The sequence below is a fragment of the Lemur catta genome, chromosome 1, assembly GCF_020740605.2.
Source record: "Lemur catta isolate mLemCat1 chromosome 1, mLemCat1.pri, whole genome shotgun sequence".
In the NCBI taxonomy this organism is placed as follows: Eukaryota; Metazoa; Chordata; class Mammalia; order Primates; family Lemuridae; genus Lemur; species Lemur catta.
The window spans coordinates 90,680,633-90,706,492 of NC_059128.1; the positions used below are offsets into that span (position 1 = coordinate 90,680,633).

The window sequence follows — 25,860 nt, forward strand, 5'->3', positions numbered from 1 at the left end:
TCCCAAATTCCTTTAGGTGCCAGGATGCATTAGGTATCCTAACTGGATTAAAGCAGCTGTAATGTGTACAGCAGTGCAAAAACAAGCGCTACCAACTGGGATCTCGGAGCAAGACCTTAAACTATCTTTACTCTTACAAGGAATAGGAAGCACTCAGACTTATAGAAAGAGAAGCGAGAGTAAAGGTCTGAAATTACTTGAAAAGGCTTGTAAGGTAATTCAGAGCAAAAAATCTAGTAGCATAACGGAAGACAGAAATATCCGATAAAATGAGGCAAAAACAAGTTTTCCAATTTATTTATTTAAATTCATTAACGTTGCAAAACTTTGTGCAACAAATCAAGACAAGTTATTGTATTCCTAACAGGTCAAAGGAAAAGAAAATATATTACATCTCCTTAGTAAATCACGACCAACCCTAGTATTTCTTACAGGGACCACATCAACATCTTGCACACACACACATCAGAACTAAATTTCTAACACTGTAAAATGACAGTACTAGACTAGGCAGCATCATCCTAATAATAGTAGTAAAATGATCACAGTACAGTAATTTTGTTTTAACTGACAGCATGTGAATTTGTGGTAACAAAAATATTTTTGAAATGCATACCAAAGTGCATTAGTGTCAACAAACTTTGAATTGTGTTCTATGTGACTAGTGCCCCAAGGGCTGTGCAAGTCAGTGGCCCTGAACACCACCAATATGTACTAGCTAGGTTTATGTAAATAAACAATGAACCAACTGTTCAAGGAACATTAAACTTTAGAAGGTCTGTATGCAAACAGTGGAGTAGCTGATAATGTTATTTTCCAAGTTCCTCCATAGCCAAACTGAATGGAAAAATGCATAAAAATTTCAAAATGCAAATGTTTTCCCCTCTTGTAGACTGTCTTAAAATCCACTATTTGAAACAAAAAATCTTAATATCATTCTTTAATGAAAGCACTAAACTCTTGATCTTCATCTGGTGCTTGATTTATTAAGTGCTTTATGTGAATTTTTAATAGCACATTTTATTTAGTTCTCAAAACATAAGAAATTAAATAGAAGATCTATTACAGTCACAACTGTTCTATCCAAATTTTAGTGTCACTCTTTACTGTTCAACATACTATACTAATTTTCAATTACCATTTAGAACTTTAAGGGAAAGTTACATTACTGGGTCTCACTATTGATCTGATTCAGAATCTCAGGAAGGGGAGAGGGAGATGAAGAGCTCATCATGTAATTCTTTTGTACATTTAGAACATTGAGTAGATAGTATCACACTTCCCTTACCAGTTGGCCTTCTCATGTAAGTCTAAGTTCTTGACTTTCTCCCAGCAACTCCAACTACACAATTTCTATTCCCTGTGACAAGATAAACTACTTAAACAGCAAAATAGGTCTACTCATAAGTACATTTATTCCTCTTTTTACTCCATCCCTCTGATATCTGTTTGTGATCCATTTCTCAAACATCCATAGGATAGGGGAAAAATCAGGCACAAAACAACATAGAATGGTGTATCAATCTCTATTTTCAGCCTATTGCCTCCTCCCATCTTACTGAACAATCTTAATAATTTTCCTCAAACCACAGAGGAAAAGAAGGATGAAGCTACTGTCATCTTACATACAAACCTACTAACCTCATCAAGAAACTGGCCTGTTCTACGTGATATATCATAATACCAATTTATCCATCAATTGAAAAAATCTAAAAAGCCACTTTTGTATTAAATCAAACACTTTCCCAAATTCCCTGAGCATTCACATAAACCGCCAAATAGAAATGCCTATAGAGTCATTTTAAAAAGTCTCCATCTAAAAGCAGATCCCTTACCTTTTTCAATTTTGGAATTGCATTTGAAGAAATTCTACTTATAGATATATACCAGTCAATCAGCAGATTTCAGTATTCAGTGCAGTTACTAAATAGTGATGTCTGTTTTGGAAGACTACATTAATGTTTACTAACTGTGAAATATGAACTAACTGAATCCTAAACTTAAATCTAAGCACTGTAATTGCTAACCCCCTCTGTTCAAACTTGCTTCAGTATGAAGAGACAAAGAAAGCAGAGGAAAGTAGGACTTCTCAGCAAAGGTATGTATTAACAGCCTTTTCCCCTTTGATCCATGGTCTCCTTATTCATATATTCTGTAGGTAGCCTGTAGGTTTTCCTCCTGGATACAAGAAATGGTGTTACCAGCTGCCACATATAGTACTTCCCTTAAGAGGGACATACATATTCAGTGGCATCTTAGATAACAGCTAAGTCTTTATCCCCTTTTAAAGGTTTTCTTTCTCTTTCTAGTTTTATCTTTCTTTCTAACTACCCTGCTAGACCCTACTTAGAATCCTATTTCTTCATACCCATCCCTCTGGGTTAAAGACTATTAAGCTTAAACTGTGGGGTCAATATAACATCTTCTCTTGGTGCTTTCTTAGAAATATGATCAAGCAGAACATAGAATCAAATCACTTCATATGAAAAACTGAGTAAAAAAGGCACCCAGAGCCTATGTGTAACAAAAAATAGTGACAAATTAAACAAGTCAGATCGATGACCACAGCAGAAAGATAAAATAGTACAATTATATGTAGTTTCACCTCAAACAGCAAGTTGAATAATATGAGAAAATATTACATAGCTACAAATTATAAATAAACTTAAATGCTTTTCTTTTAACCTACTAGTTATGACCTTAACTGTCATGGTTATGAAACACTGTTGGGCACATCCCTGTACCAGATTCCATTAAAGTGTAGGTTAAAGCAGATATGTTTTTAATCTAGTGATTCACAGCACATCCCAAGTGTTACCACTGTTCCCTCTGAATTTTAATGTTTAACAGAATATAGGCCACTTTTATCTTAAAAAGATACTTAGAAAAGCATCACTTTTGCAATAAGTTGTCTCTATAATTAGGAACAATGACTGCAAAAGCAAAAACCAATAAACACACAAAAAAGCTGAAATTATTCTTTGTATTTTTCAAACTGAAGAAGCAAGTATATGGTGGAAAACTACCTATTAAAAAAATCCTTATATGGTAAATTCAAAAGGAATGCCTGAATTGTTATTGTTAGTTTGCTTCTTCAACACAAAGTGTTTCTAAGATGTGAATAAGCACTAATGGTTTTGGCTTAATTCACTGTTAACGACATTAGTGCAGGATCTGCTGAGGAATCCTGGGAACCCTCCAGCATCTCCCATAATTGGATTACGGAGTTAGTATACCAAGTTTATGGCTGAGGACAAAAAGCAAGGGAAAATTCCCTTTTGTAACAGAAACCTACTAAAAAATGGCAATGGTAAAAGCCACGTGTGTGTTCAGTTTATAATAGAAAAAAAATCTTAAAAGCTTAGCTCACATCCCACTTCAATTTTGCTACTCCAGGCCAAAATACCTTACAGAAAGGGTTGGAGAGTAGTGTGACCCTGAAATTTGGAGAGTATTAAGTTTACTAAATGTGTAAGAATCTCTCACATATGTAACATAATATTACACCAGTCTGTTGTTTTAGAATGATTTTGTGGGTAATAAGCTCTGTTTGGAGGCACAAGCAATTTATTTCAATGTAAAGCTATTTAACAAAGGAAACAGTTTATATGCTTCACACAGTATAATGACATAAAGACTTACAAAATTAACCTAATTTGCAGTATTGTGAAACATGATTCAGTACAAACTTGAAAACACACCATATCTGACTAGATCAAACAACTCGAGTTCAAATAACTGATATGGAAATAATTTGGTAAAGTGCCCACAGTGAGAACAGTTTAAAAAGCAGCCCCTGTTTTCTACAGAAAAAGTTGTGATAGTGAAGAACTCATCACATTCTCTGCACTACTACATAGCACTCGCCTTCAGGGGAGCAATACCCTGGACACACAGCTTATTTCACATTAGTGAACAAACTCAAGATTTTTATAAAAGTTCTGGCTTCGGGCCAGAAGATAAAATGTCCCATATATACATATATAAAAACCCCAATTTCTAGCCTCTTAAATTCTCTAGTTCTAAAAATGGCTTTTGACTTGTCTTTAAGTTTAAAAAGGAAAAAGCGTGCAATGCGCTTCTGAATTAATAATATATAAGTGAGAAAGAAGCTTGTGATGGTACTAATCTACTTAGATTATGTACATGATCTTTGGGTATTATGAGAATCAGTTTAACTGTCCCTCACATTATGAGCAACTTAATTTTCGAAGTTACCCGGGAAATGTATTTAACCATTTACAAAAACAAAAATCCTAATACACACTTTACAAAATCATGGTCTTATTTACCTGCACATTTTTCCACAAGACAGGTACATATTCAAAAATATTGCTCAAAAACATAAAAATATATATTATTTTTTTCCTTTACCTTTATGCATATAAATATTTTACTGAGGAAGATGCATCATTCAATAAACAAATGCAAAAACTGCTTTATATAAAGTGTGGTTCTCTGCTATTTAGCAATATAAAATATAAAATGATTACAATGTAGTTAGCTATTAACGAGCTAAATTCAAGATAACTTGCAAACCAGTACAGCAGTGAACAGTCCCTTGAGTCCATTAGGAAAAGTCAAGTCAATTTTCTAACAGATTACATAAAAATATGGGCCAATAAGTGCATTATAAATGCAAAAGAAGCATTGCTTCATCAGCACATTCTTCAGTCTTGTTTGGGCTAGATGCCAAACTTACTGTTCACTTTTCGGTTCATCTTGTTTTCCATTAAGCTCTTGATCGACTCTGTTTAAAGAAAAATATATGATAATAAGACACAAGCAACTGAACAATTTTCTTTATAAAAATAATGACTACTTTTAGCATAGAATATTATTCTGTTAAAAACAAAGCTTTGCAAAGAAGCAGACATAGTAAAAAAGTTGCCCAACATTATTTCCCCAACAAGAAAAGAGAATTTTAAAAGGCAGAGGACACTGGCAAGAAATGTGGCTGTTGTTTCTTTAAAGAGTATAAAATACTTTACATACAAATGCGCATAAACTTTCTTAAAAGTTCAAATTACAAAAGCATATTAAAATGGTGACTTGTAGCTTGGCTTCGGCAGGGATTCAAGCGGTAAGATTGTCAGGAAAAACAATTCCCTCAAAAATGATTTTGTTAACTAAAATATGGAAATGCCACTAAATGCCATCAATTGATCAATTACTATTTTTAAAATTCATTGAAAAAAATGCATATTTATAAAAACCACAGTTGTTCTCCAAAATCTACTGGTACACTTAGTCTGTGAATGCATTTTATTTATTTTGATAGTAAGAAGCCATAAAAAATTAACATTTAGAACTATCTAAATGTAGATTAAAAATCTCATTCAATTGTGGTGTGGACAGAGTTCTTATCAAAATTTAGGCATGTGGGGATTAGGATTTCATAATTACCACACAATAATTACAGACAACCCTTCAAAGATAATACACAACAGTCTATTACTATTATCTTTGTAGTAGTTTGAACAACTGATGTGGGGATGTTTAAAACAATCTGGTATGGTACAGGAAGATACTTTTCACATTTGTTTCCATTACTGTGACCACCTGAGCATTAATGAATCAGACCTAAAAGCAAGCCCTGGTTTGTGGTAAAGCCAGATAGATGAACATTTTAAAATGGTTTTAATATTGGTATCAAAAATTTGCAAAGTATATATTCTTGATAAGGCAAGCAAAATATATCCAATCTTTTCAACATGTGAAATATCATTAAGCTCACAGCTTCTGAGGCTGTCCAAAAAAAAAAAAAAAAAAAAAGGAAAAGAAATGAAATAGCCTTAAGAACATCATAATTATTTTAAAATACCATTGCAACATTTTAACAATCTATATCTGCCTGGCCATACTTGCACTGAGTTGTTTGAAAGAAATATCTGAAACATTTAAAACTGCTCTATACTTTTCCCACAACTGTGAGGCTAGGCAAATCCTGGCTTGGCTGAAGACACTGGATCTCACTTTCCTTGGCATTTGTTTTGACCCTCTTCCCATAAGCCCCTCAATAAAATGGTTTGACACCCCCTCCTTCCCCAAACCGGCTATATTTCAATATTCATAGTTTTGTACTCTCCTTAGCACCAGTATTTATCATGGAGATGAAATCTTAAATAAGTTCCCTTGCACCTATCTTCCTGTAAGGTTTGGTTTTAAAAACATGCCTTTCTATTTAATTCAAAAAATTAAATCTCATCATTCTTTTATATTGACAAGGATTTATTATTTTTTAAGGCCAAAGAAACTGTTCAAAAGCTAAGTGCCTGAAAGATATGTGTAATGATCCTATTTAAGGTTAAACACAAAGGAAAAAAACTAAAATAGTAGTGATAGGTTTCAAACAATACATTTAAATAAATACAAATTCCACTTTTTTCCTGATGTCTGAATTACTTGACAGTACCTAAAAGTTTTTAAAAAGGCATAATACAGCACATTTCATCAACAAAGGCAATTCGTTTTGAAATGCATGAAGCAGATGGCTTCAAAATATTCTACAATTACAGATTATATTTTTAATTTTAGCCACTTGTTCGGCAAATGCACAGCAATGCCTAGAAAGGAATGAGAAATCAGCATGATCTAAAGTCACTGTCTACATCTCTATGTTAAAGTGTTGGTTAAACTGTGTCATACAGAAATGTAAAGCTATGATTCAATCACATGGCCTACTGAATTCTCACTCGTCAACAGAACCAAAATGTGCTCAAAGTTAAGAATGTTCCAGTACCAGCTAGTTAGAGCTGGTTCCTTAGAATGGTTAAATAACTACATATAAATCTCTCACCTTAACTCTTAAGAAAGAAAGATTGTGTTAAACTATGCTTTGCTAACTTAACTGTCAGTATTTTAAAAATCTACTAACAAATTAGATCCAAATTCTGCATTTTTCTAAATTACTATAAAAGATCATAGCTATTTTATATAACCCTTGCCTTTCATCTTTTATGCTAAGATATTAATAGATAATAGTTTGTTATGCTCAAAGCAGAAGTGTTCAAAATTAAATTTAAAATAGTAAGCAGAGTGTTTAACTGTTAAATGGTACATTGAACTTTTAGATATTTTATCACATGTAGAATTTGACTGGTTAGCAAGCCATTTAATTTAAGCATAAAAGGGAATCAATGTTGGTTAGCCAAAGAATATATGCTTTGCAAATATAATCATCAACCCCAGGGAAATAAACTGATTCCTTTAGAAAGTCTGCCTAAGTATTTCAAAAACACAAGTTGGAGATTTAAAGAAGATGGTGAAACAGGTAAAGTCTTAAAAGGATTTAGTGTTCCAAATAGTATTCTTAGTAATTTCTCTGGTTTCACCATTAGTATTTAGTACTTAGACCAAAAAGGAATAAGGGGCTATGGTCATTAATTCCTAATTGGCATTATATATGGTATTAAAACAAAGTGAATCCAGGTCATAGTCAGCATTAGAAATTTTGGATTCACTCTAAATTTGGAAGTTGGGGTATACTTATATTTACAAATGCTATTATCTTTGTTTAGAAGCTAACCAACCAATAAGGAAGAGTTAGTCTGTGCAATGCAAATGGACTAGTCTAGATGCAACCCATTCAAGGTGTGCATATACCTTTTTTGTTTCTTTTTTAACTTTTCTTCTTCATACCTTGGTAGGGAAGAGTTATTTCAGTAAATATACATGTTATGAAGATGAACACAAACTTGAAAAAAGGCACTAAAAATAAACTCATTTAAGTTTGCTGGCAAACCAAAAATATTTAATATATGGTGTAGAAAGTAAAAACTGACAATAAATCTGGCTTTGACACATTAAACAGACTAAAACCATAGGTTAACAGAACAAAGAAACGTTTTACATGCATTGTGATGCTCAGGTATTTATGTTAACGGCCTTCTACTAAATCCTTTCAGAAGTTAGATGGAAGTATGTGAATTTGATAAACAGAACAAATTCCAATCACTGGAAAATATTAAGGTTATGCTGATTTAAATAATATTTCTTTCCTTAGCAATATGATTATTCAATGCCATGATGAGTTCACTCAAATTTGGAGGGCATCATGTTCAAGTTTGGAGAATGTTCCTTAGTAACCAATCAGAAAATCATCTCTTAGATTGTAACCAGTCTATAAAAATATAAATGAATCACAACCAAAAATCATTTCTCCTAGTTCTTCAACTGATGGCCTGATGAAAATGGTGACTTAAGGGGACAACGTGGGGAAATGGTTTCTTCCTCTTTGTTACCAAAAAAAGAAGAGCAGTTACAAAATATTTATAATATATAAAGAATGAGTATTCAAAAACATTACCTCTTGCACATCAAAATATAAAGATCCAATACAATTAAATAAATAAAACAAAACATACTGTTTTATGCATTCTGGTATGCCAACATATTCCATGGGGACAAGTTCCGCTAGTTCTGCCAAATTAAAGACGTATCTAATTTTTTGGCTGAATTTTGAGCTATGAAAGAAAATAAAAATAATTACCTCAATATTTCTGACCAATAGAACTGACGAAATTTATACAAGGAATTTCTCTTTTAAAAGTCAGCGGCATTTTGAATGTTCACAACACAAATAAATGATAAAATTATTGAGGTGACAGATATGCTAATTATCCTGATTTCATCATTAAACACTGTATGCTTGTATTAAAATATCACTCTGTATTCCATAAATATATACAATTATTATGTGTCAACTGAAAATAAAAGGGGGGAGAGAAGAATAAAGTAAAAAATAAAACAGGAACAAAAGCACCAAAAGACAGTGAGTGGTTCTAGAAAATTACCTAATAAATGGTCTCGTAACAGCCAGAAGTGTTCTGATAAACCAAGAGGGATGTACAATGATTAGAGATTTTAGGTTTTTCCGTAACCTGGAGGTTAAAAAAAACGAACAGAAGAAAATTAAAAAATCTCTATAAATTCTAAGACTAGATGTTAAGACATCAGTATGTGCAAGTTTATACAAAATAATTGAAAAATCTCATGTGAGAGTTCTCATTTAGGTATGATACTCAGGAAAACAAGAAAATTCTCTCTTGAATTCCGATGGTCCCTCCTACTGCTATGAAATGAACATTACTTCATTTGGCCAAAGCCTGTATTAAATGTCCCCTAGTATTAACTCACTTGTCTTCAGGACTCTGTCAACTAGGGGAAAGAGGCCAATACTGAATACAAATGTAAACTATTTTCATTTTTCAAGACTGGGGAGAGGCTGGTACTAATTTCTTCAACACCCTGAAAGGCACTGTGTGCAGGCAGAGAGGTAGGACTAGAGATGACCACAGAGCAAACATGAATCAGATCTAAGTCCTATTCTTAAGTTAAGGAGTTTAAAATTTAGATTAAAAATTAAATGCATTATTCTAGACCTCATTTTAAATGATCAAATAAAACTATTGTTGTATCATTCATATTTCACACACAAAGTGATCATTAAGGAGATATTTATATGTATATATATATATTTTTAACCACAAGAGCTAGCCAACGTCAAGTTTAGACATGAAGAGAAACCTATTAATGGGTCTGATTTGGTTAAACTAGTTCAAATTAGCTATGGCTAAATCAAACCAATTGGAAGATCAGATTCCTTCCATTAAGTATTGATGACTAAATCCCAAGAGAATATACTTCTAGTTCTTGTTCCAAAGAAAGATTACAGCTAAACAAGCATCTTTAAGAAACATAAAACATGCTAGACACTAAAAATTATGCAAAACTCAGAATGTAATAAAATTACGGTCAAAATTAATTTCCTTCATAACATTCTAAAACACTATCTTTAGAAATAAACAGAAACCTGTTATGAAATTATTATTATTTTATTATTATTATTATTATTATTTTTTGAGACAGAGTCTCACTCTGTTGCCCAGGCTAGAGTGAGTGCCGTGGCGTCAGCCTAGCTCACAGCAACCTCAAACTCCTGGGCTTAAGCGATCCTACTGCCTCAGCCTCCCTGGTAGCTGGGACTACAGGCATGCGCCACCATGCCCAGCTAATTTTTTCTATATATATTTTTTAGTTGACCAGATAATTTCTTTCTATTTTTTTTAATAGAGACAGGGTCTCACTCTTGCTCAGGCTGGTCTCAAACTCCTGACCTCGAGCGATCCACCCGCCTTGGCCTCCCAGAGTGCTAGGATTACAGGCGTGAGCCACCTCGCCTGGCCTATTTTATTATTTTTTTTGAGACAGTCTTGATCTGTTGCCCTGGGTAGAGTGCCGTGGCATCAGCCTAGATGATAGCAACCTCAAACTCCTGGCTCAAGCAATCTTCCTGCCTCAGCCTCCTGAGTAGCTGGGACTACAGGCGTGTGCCACCATGCCCTGCTAATTTTTCTATTTTTAGTTGCCTGGCTAATTTTTTTTCTATTTTTACTAGAGACATGGTCTCACTCTTGCTCAGGCTGGTCTTGAACTCCTGACCTCAAGTGACCCTTCAGCCTCGGCCTCCCAGAGTGCTAGGATTATAGCCATGAGCCACTATGGCCAGCCCCTGTTATGAAATTAACAAATGTAATTTAAGAAGTGGATACGTGGCATCTTTAAGTGGCAACAGAAAATAAAATTTAATCTAATAAAGCTATTATAAAAATTATTCAGACTACCTTTCAACTTATATTTACATTACCTTCTATCAATTTGTTGATAACATTTCCTGAGCCATCCCAGGCTGGGCATTTTTCTTCGAGTTGTTGCACCATTTAAATAAACTATCATGTAGTTTTCTGCTACTAACAGCTCCAAAGTGCCAATAACATATCTGTAAAAACAAATTAAGTTTAACTTTTAAATATTATTGTGCAGAACTGAACTAGTTTTTCCAAATTATACAATTCCCTTTTCTCCTTGACAATGAGAGCAAATGCAATTAAAACTTTAAAACTGCATTAGTTAGTTGGCATTATGATTATTTTAAAAAGAGCATTATTTTTTATAGATACATATTGAAATGTTTGTAGATGAAATGATAATGATGTCTGGGATTTGAGGGAGAAGTGGGAATAATGTATAAATTGTTAATTGTTGAAGTGAGTAACCGATACATAAAGATTCAACATATTTCTCTTTACCTTTATGTGTTTGAAACTTTCCATAATAAAGTTTCTAAGAGCTGCACTAACCTGAGAAATGGAATGACTGTGGAAACAGAACTGAGTCGGCTCAGATACATTGGGCTTCTAGATGTAAATGTAATTTAGTCACATGATTTTGAGATAAAAGTCACTTTACACTTAATGTGTCCTTAAATGTAAAATAAAAAAGTTGGAACAGATAATCTGAGATATATCTTCCAGTTTTAAAATGACAATCTTTTTCTTTTGAGTTGGAAAACTACCTTTTCATAATGCCAAAGAATAAAGACTTAAAAGAATCAGAACTGGGATATTTATAATTTTTACACAGCTGAAGCTCACTTACTTAAGATGGAGATCTAATTGGCTCAGAATTTTGTCCAAACATTTTTGTTAAAATATACTTACTTAAAGAGATTGTCCATCAGGTATCTATAGTTAGGTTGACCACTTTCAGGCATAAAACAGACAGCAAACACAACAATGGCATTTAGTCCATCCCCATAATATCCTGAAAAAGAAACCAAAAATTATTTCACCAGCATGATTTTACTCGAAGAGTTTTTAGACGACATCTGTATGACTGCTAGATCACAGTAGTTTAATTTTCACAAATTTCTGGATCAAAAAGTATGTTTTTCTAAACCTTACATGGTCTTATACAGATCTTTAAATCTCTTCTTCCTAAAAAGAGAACAATAAAATTTAAAGAGGAAAGGGTGGGTATAAAACCAAGAAAACCACTGAAGCTAGCATAATTATTATTTATTTTTTTTTTTGGAGACAGAGTCTTACTCTGTTGCCCAGGCTAGAGTGCCATGGCATCAGCCTACCTCACAGCAACCTCAAACTCCTGTGGCTCAAGGGATCCTCCTGCCTCATCCTTCCAAGTAGCTGGGACTACAGGCTCATGCCACCATGCCTAGCTAATTTTTCTATTTTTAGTAGAAATGAGGTCTTGCTCTTGCTCAGGCTGGTCTCAAACTTCTTAGCTCAAGCAATCCTTCTGCCTCGGGCTCCTAGAGTGCTAGGATTATAGATGTGAGCCACCTAGCCTGGCCGAAGCTAGTATAATTAAAAAGCCAGCCCTATTTCAGTAACTAGACAAATACAGTGATGTAATCCAAGCAGACAAAATACAACATCTGAAATAAAGCATTCTTATGCTTATGGTAAAAGTGCGTGCTTTTTAAAAGATAGTTTTCAATTCAACAATGCTTAGCATTTTCCAGAATTTAGGACATTAAAACTAAAAGATTATATCCGACAAAATTTTCAGTGAAGAAAAACAGTGCTAAAATAATATGTATGTTTCAATTGCAATCTTTTTATTTTTTACTTTTTTTTGAGACAGAGTCTCCCTTTGTTGCCTAGGCTAATGTACAGTGCCATTATCATAGCTCACTGCAACCTCAAACTCCTGGGCTCAAGTGATCCTCCTGCCTCAGCCTCCTGAGTAGCTGGGACTACAGGTACCTGCCACCATGCCTGGCTAATTTTTCTACTTTTTGTAGAGATGGGTCTTGCTTTTGCTCAGGCTGGTCGAACTCCTGACCTCAAGCAATCGTCCCACGTTGGCCTTGGAGAATGCTAGAATTATGGGTGTGAACCACTACGCCTGGCCTCAGTTGCAATCTTTAGATATTAAACTTGTATTCAGAAACAAATATTTTTGATTTAACCTTCATTTCTATTGTTTACAAATTTGCACTGAAAAGATCTGAACATTTCAAGAACATTAGACTCTTCACTACCTTTCTTAATCCTTTAGTCACAAAACATATTAAGTGAGATAAGATTATTTTCCCCTAAGAAAAATAAAATGCTATTTCTGAAAGACATTAGGTTTAAACTAAGGTAGGTCACAATTTGATTCCTATGAACTAGCTGAATTCATGTTGTCTGTGGACTTCCTGATCCAGATTATCCTGTTTTCGTCATCTCAATAAGATTAAATTAAGCAGAAGAATGTAACTACAAATATTCAAGTGGATTGCTTTCAGATGAATGAAGACTGTAGAAATAAGCAGAGGAATGCATCTGGCAGAGAGTAAATTAAGTGGAAATGGCTCTCTCAAAAAAAAAAAAATCAATCTGCTTGACCCATGTGCCCCTCTGTCCTGTGTTTGGAGGATTTAAGTTAATATGATGTGTTCTACAGAGTGAGTTTTGTTTTGACTCACCAGTAACATTCTAGCACTGTTTACTCAGTGCCTAGGTAAACTTCTATATATACTGCAGTCAGACTGAAAGGAGTTAATAAATTGTATTTTCATGGCTTTTCCCATTTGACTTGTAAATATTTTTTACAAGGGAAGGGACTAAAACCCTGTTTTTTGTATATCCATAAATATGCAAAGTGGGTACTCCATAAAAATGTTCATTGAACTAGTTTTCTACTAAAGCTAAATGACTTACTCAGAGTTTTAAGGTAAATTAAGAGTTACAGTTTAAAAAGTCCAAGTTTTTGCTGGGCACCATGGCTCACGCCTGTAATCCCAGCACTCTAGGAGGCCAAGGTGGGAGGATCGCTTGAGGCCAGGATTCTGAGACCAGCCTGAGCAACAGAGTGACACCCAATCGCTACAAAAAACTGAAAAATTAGCTGGGTGTGGTGGCACATGTCTATAGTTCCAGTTACTTGGGATGCTGAGGCATACAGATTGCTTGAGCCTAGGAGTTTGAAGTTACAGTGGGCTTTGATAACACCACTGCACTGCAACTCAGGTGACAGTGTGAGACCTTGTTTCAAAAAAAAAAAGTCCAAGTTTTACTTGTATCCACAAAAAGACTTGTATAAGAATGTTCAAAGCAGTTTCATTCATAATAGCCCTAACTGGAAACAACTCACTCGCCCCTCAAAAGGAGAACAGATACGCAAATTATGGTTTATTCATTGCAATGGACTACTACTCAGTAATAGGAAACAATGAACTATGGATACATGCAACAACATGGATAAACCTCAATTATATAATATTTCTAGGGAGATCATCTAAAAGCATTTAGATTTCTAATATCACATTTAAAAATATGAACAATCTTTAGTAACTCTTACCTCCATGGCTGATAACTTTTTTATAGGGTTCGATTGCTTTCATATCAACCCTGTGGTCCTGTTCTCCAATCCTGAACATACGCCAGCGTCGTCCATCTTCTTTTTCCTCTGCTGCTGTGTATTCAGTAATTGAGCCTTTCCTAATAACTTCAGTAGTTTTTGGTTTTGGAAGATCATCTGTCAAAATAAAAGGTTTTTGAATCACAAATCTGTATACAATAAAAATCAAATTATATGTTAACCACTTTACTATCTGGATTGTTCAGAGAATTTTCATTATTATCTGCAGAATTTTCAATCTCTTCCATAATGGAGAAAAGGCTTGCTCTTAATACAAGGCCATTTTATGTCTTTGGAGATCACAATTCTTTAACTTTTTTTATTGCCCAATTCAGCAAAGTACCTAATCACAGTGCAGTGTATATCCACAAGTTCAGAAAAGAAAATTCATGCAGCCATCAAAATCTTAGTACATTAGCCCTACAATGCCTTTCCAGATTCAACTTGTGACAACACTGTCCTTGGTAGTTACTATTATAGGTTACTTCAAATAGCTATCTGGAGACAACTTTTTCTTGTTGTTGAGCACATAAATTAATTCCCAAACACTGTAATACCAGATAGAAAAGTGGTTAACTACTAAATGATCATTCCTCATTTGATCACTTTTATAAAGCAGAAATATATTTATAATATTCTGAAGTATACATGCAAAAGTCTATTTAAATTAACATTAGCCAAAGCATAAGCATCAATGATTAGGTATAATTTATGTTTCAAGATTGCAGTTTAGCTGATTTTTAATGAAGTAATGATTTTCAAAATTTTTGTATCACAGTCCTTACCAAAAGATGGGGGAAGGGGGAACCTACTGCATGTTAGTTGTTTGTTTCCAAGACATAGCTGTTAACGGAAAATATCCTTCCAGGAAATGACTACAGCAGCATTAAAGAAAGAAGAGACAAAACACATAGGCAGAAAACTATTTCAGTATCTTTACAAATTATTGTTTATTACTGGACTGCTTATTGAACCAGCAAAATAGGGAAGAAAAAAGGAACCAAAGATACAGCCATATCACTCTCTACTGCAGATAAAATACCTAATGCTAACCTCTGCTTTGAAGAAAAAATTATTTTGAAGATGGAAAATATATATCTAAAAATTTCTAACAACTATATAAAGATACTGCAGGCAGCAATTATCTAATTAAAGAGAACATGCAAAGTAAAACACATGCTAATTCCTTTGAATTTCAAGTAATTAATAAGGAATGTAAGTTTGGGGGCTAAGAGTATACATTAATTCAAGTTGGTTGTTTCACACAGTGGAGCACTATCAGGCAAACCCATTTAAAAAAATCACCCTCCAAAACTTCCCTTTCCACAAACTGTAAATTATTTTTAGCACATTTCCTAAATTATGTCTCTTCAAAACTATTTTTCTTAGCTGATCAACTGAGAAAGAACATGTCTTAATTGTCAAATAATATTTTTGGAGCAACTATGAAAAAAAATAACTTTACAGCATTGGGCAAATAAGAAAAAAAAGGCACTGGTATAATCTATTATAAAGAGTTTTGAAAATCCTGGGAATATTCAAGTGCTAGCAGAATTTCATACCATAGAAACAAATATATGAAATATATGAACTTTAGAAAGAAAACATTTCAAACAAAATCTCTTAATATATTGATTTTAGTCAGCTCATGATCAAGTTTTAAGGTCTTCCTATTATCCTAATTTTCTTAATGAGAATGCCATCATAAAAACATGCATGTACATAAAGACAAACATTCATTAATAACAATCAGATAAAAACAGTAAAACATTTACCTTCCCACTCAAACTCATTACTGTTCTCTGATGGGGTGTCTAAGCCGTCTAAGTCAATCTCCCCACTTTCATCCAAATCATCTGACAAAACAGAGCCATCACTAGGATCCAGTGTCAGGCTAATGTCTGGAGCCATTAGTTTCTTTCTCACTTTATTTCCATTAACTTCTAGTGAGTCTGGAATGGGAAAATAAAGAAAAAGATACTCAAGTAAGAAAAAAATTTTAGCCACTTCATTCTTTTTTTTTTCTTTCCTATTTTTATTTTTTTTAGTCGAGACGGGGTCTCGCTCTTGCTCAGGCTGCTCTCGAACTCTTGGGCTCAAGCAATCTTCCCACCTCCACCTCCTAGAGTAGTAAGTTTACAGACATGAACCACCACGCCTGGCCCTAGCCATTTCATTCTTGAGAAAAACAACATTCAACACAATTCCAAAGCACTAATTTACAAAATTTAGATTCTGATCACCATTGCTTCTACATCATTGGGAAGAGATCAATGAGGTAGAAACATCTTTTAAATAATATAGGCAGACCTTATAGTCACCTCTTACTACTAAAAAATTATTTCCTCCCATGAATTCTTTGTAAAAATTCTCCAAAACCAAGACTATGTTTTTGGAAAGTTAATTTTCTCAAGCATTCTAAAAATGCTTTCCTCAATGTTCAACTTATACTTTGGCAGTGTTTATTATTTATTTATTTATTTATTTATTTATTTTTTGAGACAGAGTCTCGTTGTGTTGCCCGGGCTAGGGTGAGTGCCATGGCGTCAGCCTAGCTCACAGCAACCTCAAACTCCTGGGCTTAAGCGATCCTACTGCCTCAGCCTCCCCAGTAGCTGGGACTACAGGCATGCGCCACTATGCCCGGCTAATTTTTTCTATATATATATTTTAGTTGGCCAGATGATTTCTTTCTATTTTCAGTAGAGACAGGGTCTTGCTCTTGCTCAGGCTGGTCTCGAACTCCTGACCTCGAGCAATCCACCCGCCTCGGCCTCCCAGAGTGCTAGGATTACAGGCGTGAGCCACAGCGCCCGGCCTATTATTATTTTTTGTACAAAGAAATATGTTAAAAAACAACACAAAGTCCATCATTTCATTAAAACCGTTAATTTCTTACCAGGCTGGCTCTCTGGTCCAGTTACAGATAGTATATCTGCTTCAATACTATCATCTTCCGGTAAAGGTCTAGAAGACATAGACATACTTTTTAACCCAGAAATTTTAGAAAACAATTTTTTTGAAGTTCAATCTATTAAAAATACAGCTTACAGAAACAATTATGTGGAAAATGGAATAAAACGTTTAAGCTTAGTAATTTACAAACCACTTTTAAAGAAAACATTCTCAGACCGTCAGAGTTGACTTACACACGTATATAAGTAACACCTAAAAGTAGATGTAAATCTCTTATGTAACAGCTCTTATACAATTATAAAACATACTTTAAAATTTTAAGCAAAATACAAAACAAATATAACTGAAATGCATGAATATAATGTGATGATGGAATGTATGACAAAGCTCAATTTTATTCAATGGGAATATGGCAATGATGGCTACAACTTTCTTGAGTTCAGCATTCCTACATTACTATCATCATCATATGCTGCTGTGACTCACTTCTCCCACCAGCTGTCCATCTTCCAACTGCTAAGGCACCTGACTGTGCACTGGGATGACTTCTGATGGTGATGGCACGAAAGCATCATTTAAACATAAAGTCTGCCTTTGCTCTTTTTTCATTAGCCCACCTCGTGTCAATACAATTATAAATACAAATGCAAACGTACCAAGGTGGTTGGCCAGATGATCTAGAAAATCCTTGTTTATTTATTTAACAAGTTTTTTCTTAGAAAAAACCCACAAAATTTAAAAATTCTTGCAGACAACCAAAGACTCCCTTCACCAAGAAACTCTCAGACCTTAGATTTAAAAATACTGCATTCAAGTACTGTTTATAAAAACAAAAATTTGGAAACTTAAATGATCAAAACAAAAATGAAAGATTACTGAAGATTACATATATATGTGGGTGGAAAGCAAGATGGGATTTTATTCTAACTAATGGAGAGGACTTTCTAAATGATCATCTTGTAATACTGGGTTTCTTTAAGAAGCCTAATATTCATTTAATAAGTGACATCTCAATAAGGAAATCCTGAAGCTTTGTTCTGAATTAGTTTTCATTTGAAAGTATTACTCACATTGGAAAGTCTTCATCTTGCCATTCTTCTTTAAGTTCCACACCTTCCATCCTCAGCCTGGATTCAATGTCAACTACAGACTCCTGATAATCCAGAGAGCCAATGTCCTGTGATAAAGAGAAAGTTTAGAACAACTTAATTTACACTGTACTTTTTAATCTACTGAAAAGGTGCAATAACCTCACACCTTTGTTCACACCTCCACTCTATTAACTATAGGCTTTAGTTCAGTGGTCTGGTCATGAAATCAGTTTATTGAGTTGCAACTTTTTTTTTAAAGAATTAGAATAGAAAACATTCCGGTATATATATTTTAGCACATATAATACACATATTCTAGTAAAGTAAGTATTGTTTGTAGTAAAGATATTGTTCAGTGAAAATATTTGTTTTCAGTTATATATATAGTATTTCAGGTTGTGATTTAAAATACATTTCATACTATGGATTATATAAAAAAATTTGAGGTAGGAATAAGAAATAAAGGTAAATAAACATATTCTCTACTATAGATTCATAATAAAATTTACTGTCCTTTGGATACAGGTTGATTCTAGAAAGTGAACACTAGTAAATAACATTTACCACTCTTCATGATTCAGCAGAACCAAGTGGTGTGCTATCGTTTATATTTCCTACTCTATAGTTTTGATGCAGTAACTAGTCCAGTAAATGAATTAGTCTACCTTTTGATTTGTTTCCTACCTACACCATGCCTTTCTCATTTGGCTTGGCATAAGTTTTCAGACACTAAACTTGTTGCATGTCTTTGTTTATGCAACTACTTATTTTAACTTATGCCAGGAACTTTAGTTATATTAATAGTTTTTCCAAGGAAGGGTATGAGTGCCAATATCCTCCTTTTACAAAGGGAAGAGAAAGGGAAGAGTCTAATCCCTTCGGTTGATGGAATAAGTAATATAAGTTTAGATATGGTATTTAAGAAGTCATGAAGATCAACTGGTTAACAGTGTAACGGAATAGTGAAAACTATAGAGGGCGAGAGGTATAAATGAGTATTTTGTTCATTTACATTAAAGTCAGTCAACAGATATCTGAAGTTATTCAAAAACAACAGTAATACATTTCTTAAGAGATGTTAAAAGTGGTTGGCACCAGTAGATGAGGAAAGAGAGTGAGATGGGGAGAATGACTGATGCTTTCCTAGTAAGTCCTTCTACACTATTTTATTTTTGAGACAGTCTTGCTCTGTTGCCAAGGCTGGAGTGCAGAGGCACAATCACAGTACACTGCAACCTCAAACTCTTGGGCTCAAGTGACCCTCCTACTTAGGCTCCCAAAGTGTTGGGATTACAGGTGTGAACCACTGCAACTAGCTGATTTTTAAAACTATATATAACTTTAAAAAAATACTTGTCAAATAAAACAAATCATGCTAGCCATTCACATTCATATCAACTAGTTTTCTAAAACAAAAATGTGGTCATGTTTTATGGGTGCCTTACCTGCTATGTCATTACAACACTCAAAAAAGGCACAAAGTTATATAGAAAAAAGCATTATATTCCAGAATAACAAAAAAATTACAATGGAAATTTCCTAAAGTGCTAGATTTCACATGGTAAACTAAATTTGTATCTCCACCAAGACTGGAAGGCTCTCCTCTCAGTTTGAATTTTTACTTATACTCAAGAGAAGGTTTCAAACATTCCCAAAAGCTTTAAATTTTTTAAGATCCACTTGTTAGCATAGAAAAAAATGACAGATGCTGACTTTTCCTCACTAACATATTTGACTGGAAAAGTTAGTTTATTTATATATACTAGTAAGACATTTTTAATTCTCTGGGAAAACTCCGAGCCAGATAATTTTGAGAATTGAAAAACAGTTAAAATATAATAACTGACTTATTTAGTAGTTTGTGATTCTAATAAGTAACCTATACCTTAAAGCAATTAACACAGGTCTGCAATGATTACTTTATAGACTGCTTTCTGACAGCAACTCTTCCTTTCTATAGAGGGGAAAATAAAAGAGGAACACCTACCTTACCAAACAATTCCTATTCAGAACATAGAACCAGGAAAAAAGAAAGAAAAAAAAAAGCCCAGAATTATAGCCAAGAAGCCCAAATAGTTAATACTTATTACTTCAGAATCATGCTCAAGTGAGACCAAAGCATTCTATCAGTAAAGGCTGAAAACCCAATCTCTTCTAGATTTTTACTTCACTATCCTTCTCAATGTTAAGTTTTCTCAAGCCTTTGGTACTCACTTTAAAGTGAACAAATATATTTTCCTAAAATCAATAACCAGAAAAACTTTACATTATCTCGTTTCACCTTTTTACTGGGTATTGGAAAAAATATCAGGATGTTCTCTGGGTATCTTTTTCAGATCTCTCAAATACTTAGAAAAATATTTAATATTTCAAAAATAAAAGCAGTGACTGAAAGTTGCAACCAATATATTCCCAACACCTAGCTCAGTGCCTGACACATAATAGGCCTGTAAAAATTAGTTGGATAAATATTTAACTGTAAAGTATGACATTGGATAGCAAGCCTTTGTTCAACTTCTTAGGTTTATTTTGCTTATTAAACTGCTTAAATAGGATTTCTATTATGTTTTACCTCATAAAAATGTAATGAAAATATTCTGTGGGAACCTACATACATGCATTATAAATTTCTGTTGGTAAAATTATTCCTTAAGTTTGCAAGAGGAAATATCTATCTTGGGAAATTCTAGAAGATAACCCATGCATTTTAGCTGCTGAAATCACTTGAACAAGTTATCACTTGAAAATAGCTCCTCTAAACAATTCTTTCAAGAACTCTTTTAGCCTCTTTATTCCATTTTTACTTTAATACACCTTAGCATATGGACATGGATATTTGATTTGGAGATAATCAAGCTTGTTAAACAGAACATAGGGGAGATAAAGATGGATTCACTTGAGCATTTCATTATGAATTTTAGGGGAAAAGCACACTAGGTAGATAAAGACAATTTAAACAATTGGGAGAGTACTGTTCTTGGAAGCACTTTATCATCAAGCAGCTGTAAGAACAGGAAACAAACAAGAAAGGAATTAATATAAGCACAACCACTTTGAAGGAAATCAGGATATCGCTGACTCACAAGTTAGCTGTGGTTGCTTCCCATTTTTTGCTTATTGATTTTTTTTTTATTACAATGGGGAAACAACACTAAGATGTTATCTGTTAAAATAACCTAATGCAACAGGAATAACCCGATTTCTCAAAAGGCTGGTGGTAGTGGTGGCATGTCAGTACTTATGCCAGTTATCTGTGGAGGTAATAAAGATGAATTCAAAACACTCCTTGACCTCAGTAGGTTAAAAATCAAGGAAATAATGGATTTCCTTCTGACACAGCTTCAGAGGGGAGGTGTGGTGGTAGATGCAACCAAGATGAAAAAGGGGATTCCCCTTGGAGCTTAGCAACATAGGCAAAAATTAAATGTTAAGATCATATTTAGAACTGTCTAGACCATAACATAATTTTACGTGGGAATTCTACTATAATGTAGTTTAACACTGCTGCTGGAATAGGTGCCAGTAACAGCCATTTATGCTGAAAATCAATTATGGTTGGCAGAAGGAAGTGCCCAGACAAGCCTTTTACTTCCCCATTTAAGCCAAAAGAATTCAATTTAAATATTTATGTTCACTTTATAATGAACAGCCTATATATTTACAAAGATCACCAAAACAGTCCTATATGCTTGCTTGTCTGTCATTGCTCCCTTAGGGTAGGGTCATGTAGGTTTTTAAGAATGAAATAAGATGCTCTATCAGAAATGTTAACACAAAAGTTAGATAAAAACTAGAATGGTGTTGACTTCTCTCAAAATTATAAAAATAAAGCAAAGGATAATTATGTCACTGATAAAAGGTACACTTGTTAAATTATCAGAATGCAGAACATACTGGAGATGCTCTGAAACCTTTAAAAAGATTGAAGTCTAATAACTGCTCTCTAACACTGTTGTAGAGTTATAAATATTAGTTGTAATATAAAATTATAATTTTGGAATATTACAATCACCATATTGTACTAGAATTCTGCTTTATGGGATGTAAGCTTAACAAGACATTTTTTGATCTACTGCCAGCCCATGTTAATTTATTGGATTTGGTTATTCACATAGTTACTTTCTCAGAAGCCTTCCTTATCACTCCCTTCTACCATCATTACTCCAGATAGAATGAACAGAACCACTTCCCCAAATAGTGCTTTTCATATTTATTAATCACTTTTACATCCATCCTCTCCTATGTTCCAACCAACAACTTTGTGAGGTATAAAACACTTGTGTTGAGGTGGGTGGATTGCTCGAGGTCAGGAGTTCGAGACCAGCCTGAGCAAGAGCGAGACCCCGTCTCTACTAAAAATAGAAAGAAATTATCTGGCCAACTAAAATATATATATAGAAAAAATTAGCCGGGCATGGTGGCGTATGCCTGTAGTCCCAGCTATTGGGGAGGCTGAGGCAGTAGGATCGCTTAAGCCCAGGAGTTTGAGGTTGCTGTGAGCTAGGCTGACGCCACGGTACTCACTCTAGCCCGGGCATCACAGTGAGACTGTCTCAAAAAAAAAAAACCAAAAAACAAAACAAAAAACCAAAAACAAAAAACACTTGTGTTATTATCCCCATCTTATATCCGAGGCAAGGACACCACATCACGCCACATCCTGATCCTCAGATCTCCTCCATAACTGTTTCTAATACAGCACACTGTCTTCACTTCACTGGCAACTTCATTACACTTAGCTTCAAAGGTCCTGTAATGCCTAAAGATCATAATAGCACTGACTTACAATAATAATCTAGTTCAAGTTCTGTGTTTGCAGAAGTGGATCTGTCATACTTCCTAAGTCCAAGAATATCAGGCTGCAGTAGAGATTATGAATAGGAATTGATTTTACAGAAAATGTAAAATGACAAGAACTAAGGAGAAAATGTACAAGATGATCAAGAAACTAGTCTGCAGGTTAACTTTAATTGGGTAACTTCAGTTATAATAATTTTGAGGTAATTTATCCATTTACAAATGACAGAATTTCTTCTGTACAATCAGAGATTCCTATAAAATGTTAGAAAAGGAATATATTTAATTAAAAATAAGAAATCAAGCATTAGGAGAATAAGAGATTCTAATCAATAAAAAGGTGAGAATGAAAAAAGCAATACTAAAATGCAATCACACCTACTTCATTCAACTAACTAAACGGGAGCCACTGTAGCTACCTTGAACGTGGCAAAAGCTGTGTGTTCAGAGCTTCCAGGACAGACAAGGTTAAATTTCAAAGAAATGTAATAAAGGCCTAAATAAATTTCTGATTTAACTTTAGTTGACCTAGTAGCTCTCCAGTGGCCTCAGATGCACCCAGAAAATCCAAACCATATGGCAGGTACTTAAACAGAAAAGCCAGTTCCTGAATTCACGCAGGGACTCAGCTTTTGATGTACACACTCTATATCTGGTTTAGCTTGCTCAGTAAGATCTGTTAAACCTCTGATTATTTATCCTGCTTCCGTGTCTATTCCCCGAGGGCACGAGGGACACCAGAAGTTCAAGTTTCTTTGTTCTGCACCAGGACAGACGCTGGTCCTAAATAGGAACCATCGTGGCCCAGTCACCGCACCCAGGCCAGGGCAGAGGTGTGGAGCAGAGAAGGGGGCAGCTTCCATCCCAAGTACAACTATACCAAACGGAAAAGGGGTGCGGTGGGGGGCAAAGCCGGCAGAGACAAACAGGAGCCAAGCCAAGGGCGGGGACCGAAGCTGGGCGGGGATCCAGGAAGCGCGTCCCGAGCAGATTCTGCGGCGCCCGTGGGACAGATAACGCCCTGGGCTTGCACTCCCCGGCCCGCCGGGGGCCCGCGCCAGTCAGACGTGCGCCCCCGGCCGGTTCCCAGCCCAGAGCGGCCGCGCCGAGTGCCCCCAGGCAGCACTCACCCCGGAGGAAGCCTTGGCCCCCTCGTCCTCTGCGTCCCTCCAGGCCGGCGACGTCGGGCTGACGGCCAGGTCGCGGAAAGCGGTGCCGAGTGGAGCCCGCTCCCCTCGGTCGGCGGTGGACAGTCACGCCCGGTCCCCGGGCCGCAGCGGCGCCGCCGCGGTAGCAGCAGCTGACCCGGACGCAGTGAACCGCCCCGCCGGACGTGACAACATCCCGACCTGCCCCAGGCGCTGCAGCGGGCGGAGGCGGAGGCGGAGGCAGAGGCGGAGGCGCGGCATCTTGTTGGAACCCGCAGCGCCCCCCGCCCCTTCGGCTGTCGCGGGAAAACTCCCGCGCATGCGCGCGCGGGACCCGCCTTTTCCCCCTCCCGGCAGGCGGGTCGCGCCGACCCCTCGTTGGCGCCGTCTCTGAGGCTCGAGACGCATCTTCACCCTTTCCTTTTAGCTGGGAGGTGGCCGTCGGGTCTCAAAGAGTTATTTTTATTTTCTGTCAGCTTGTCTTTATTGATCTTTACAGTAGATGTAATGATCAATACATAATGATCAGTGATAATGTGTGTTATAAAATGGATGAAATGAGCGGAGGAAAAATATCCAAAGCCTCATTTTGGGGAACTAGACTACAGAAGAATTCTTAGAGTTTGGTAAAAGTCCTCAGTGCGAACAGCTTTATAGCAGTGCTTCTCAAAAGATCTGTGGGCAGTGATCAGTTTATTATTTTTTAAAAATTTTCAATTAGTTATGGGCCATCCTTTGATAAAATAACATAGAAAAATGAAATAAAAAAAGACATCGAAATCCAAGTCAAAACATTTCATCATTAGAGTCAACAGCCATAAAATTACCTGTAAAATTGCCATAAAGGTTTCTAAAGGCAAAATCTCCACTTCTGTGCTTGTCTTGCTGGTAGCAAACAGTTCTGCGAAGGGTCCAGGTCTATGGACCATACTATTATATACATTTTTAATTTTTTAAGAGACAAGGTCTTGCTCTGTTGCCCAGGCTGGTCTCCAACTCCTGACCTGAAGTGATCTTCCTGCCACTGGGCCTCCCAAAGCCCTGGTGTTACAGGCCTGAGCCACAGGCTGGCAATTCTGCTCCACAGCTTTAAGGAAATGAGATTAGTTTGGAGAACATGATAATCCTTCTCAGAAATTTTATCTACTAAATCCATACAAAGGCCCGGCAGTCAATTATTTGGGTAATTCCACTAGGGAATGATTGGGCCTGAGGTATATGGAAAAGCTCAAAAGTTTTAATCATAACTAAAAAATGCATCATTCTGGAGAAGCTGCCTACATTCACATTACTTTGGAAACATTTACTCACTGTTGGTAGAGAGTTAAACTCTATACCTCATCTACAAAATGGAGAAAAAAATAATACCTTTGTGAGATAAAATCATATGTATGTTACAGTGTTTCTTATATTACAATCACATATAAGTGTTAAATTTTATTATTTTTATCCTATTCTACCAATCCTACCCTAAATAGCTGGCAGAGAAAACAAAACTGATGAACGGTTTTAGCTAAACAAATTCTTGGGCCATGCTCCTGTACAAAATTTCATCTTCGGCCGGGCGCGATGGCTCACGCCTGTAATCCTAGCACTCTGGGAGGCCAAGGTGGGTGGATCGCTCGAGGTCAGGAGTTCGAGACCAGCCTGAGCAAGAGCGAGACCCCCGTCTCTACTAAAAATAGAAACAAATTATC

General features: G+C 35.5%; 1 protein-coding gene across 2 annotated transcripts; it reads right to left on the bottom strand.

Annotated features, from left to right (window-relative positions):
* Positions 1 to 281: 281 nt before the first annotated feature.
* On the bottom strand, positions 282 to 24,451 carry BNIP2 (BCL2 interacting protein 2). Of its 2 annotated transcripts, XM_045530502.1 has the most exons (11): positions 24,146 to 24,451; positions 18,198 to 18,304; positions 17,111 to 17,178; positions 15,987 to 16,163; positions 14,152 to 14,328; positions 11,502 to 11,604; positions 10,649 to 10,780; positions 8,796 to 8,882; positions 8,367 to 8,465; positions 7,606 to 7,641; positions 282 to 4,750 (listed from the first exon to the last, which is right to left on the bottom strand). In XM_045530502.1, exons 2-11 carry the CDS (start codon positions 18,245 to 18,247, stop codon positions 4,699 to 4,701), a joined length of 981 nt encoding a protein of 326 aa, XP_045386458.1. In that variant the 5' UTR covers positions 18,248 to 18,304; positions 24,146 to 24,451; the 3' UTR covers positions 282 to 4,698. The 2 variants fall into 2 exon arrangements, with proteins under 2 accessions (XP_045386458.1, XP_045386468.1); XM_045530512.1 differs by lacking the exon at positions 7,606 to 7,641 and having other exon boundaries at positions 24,146 to 24,350.
* Positions 24,452 to 25,860: the final 1,409 nt, after the last annotated feature.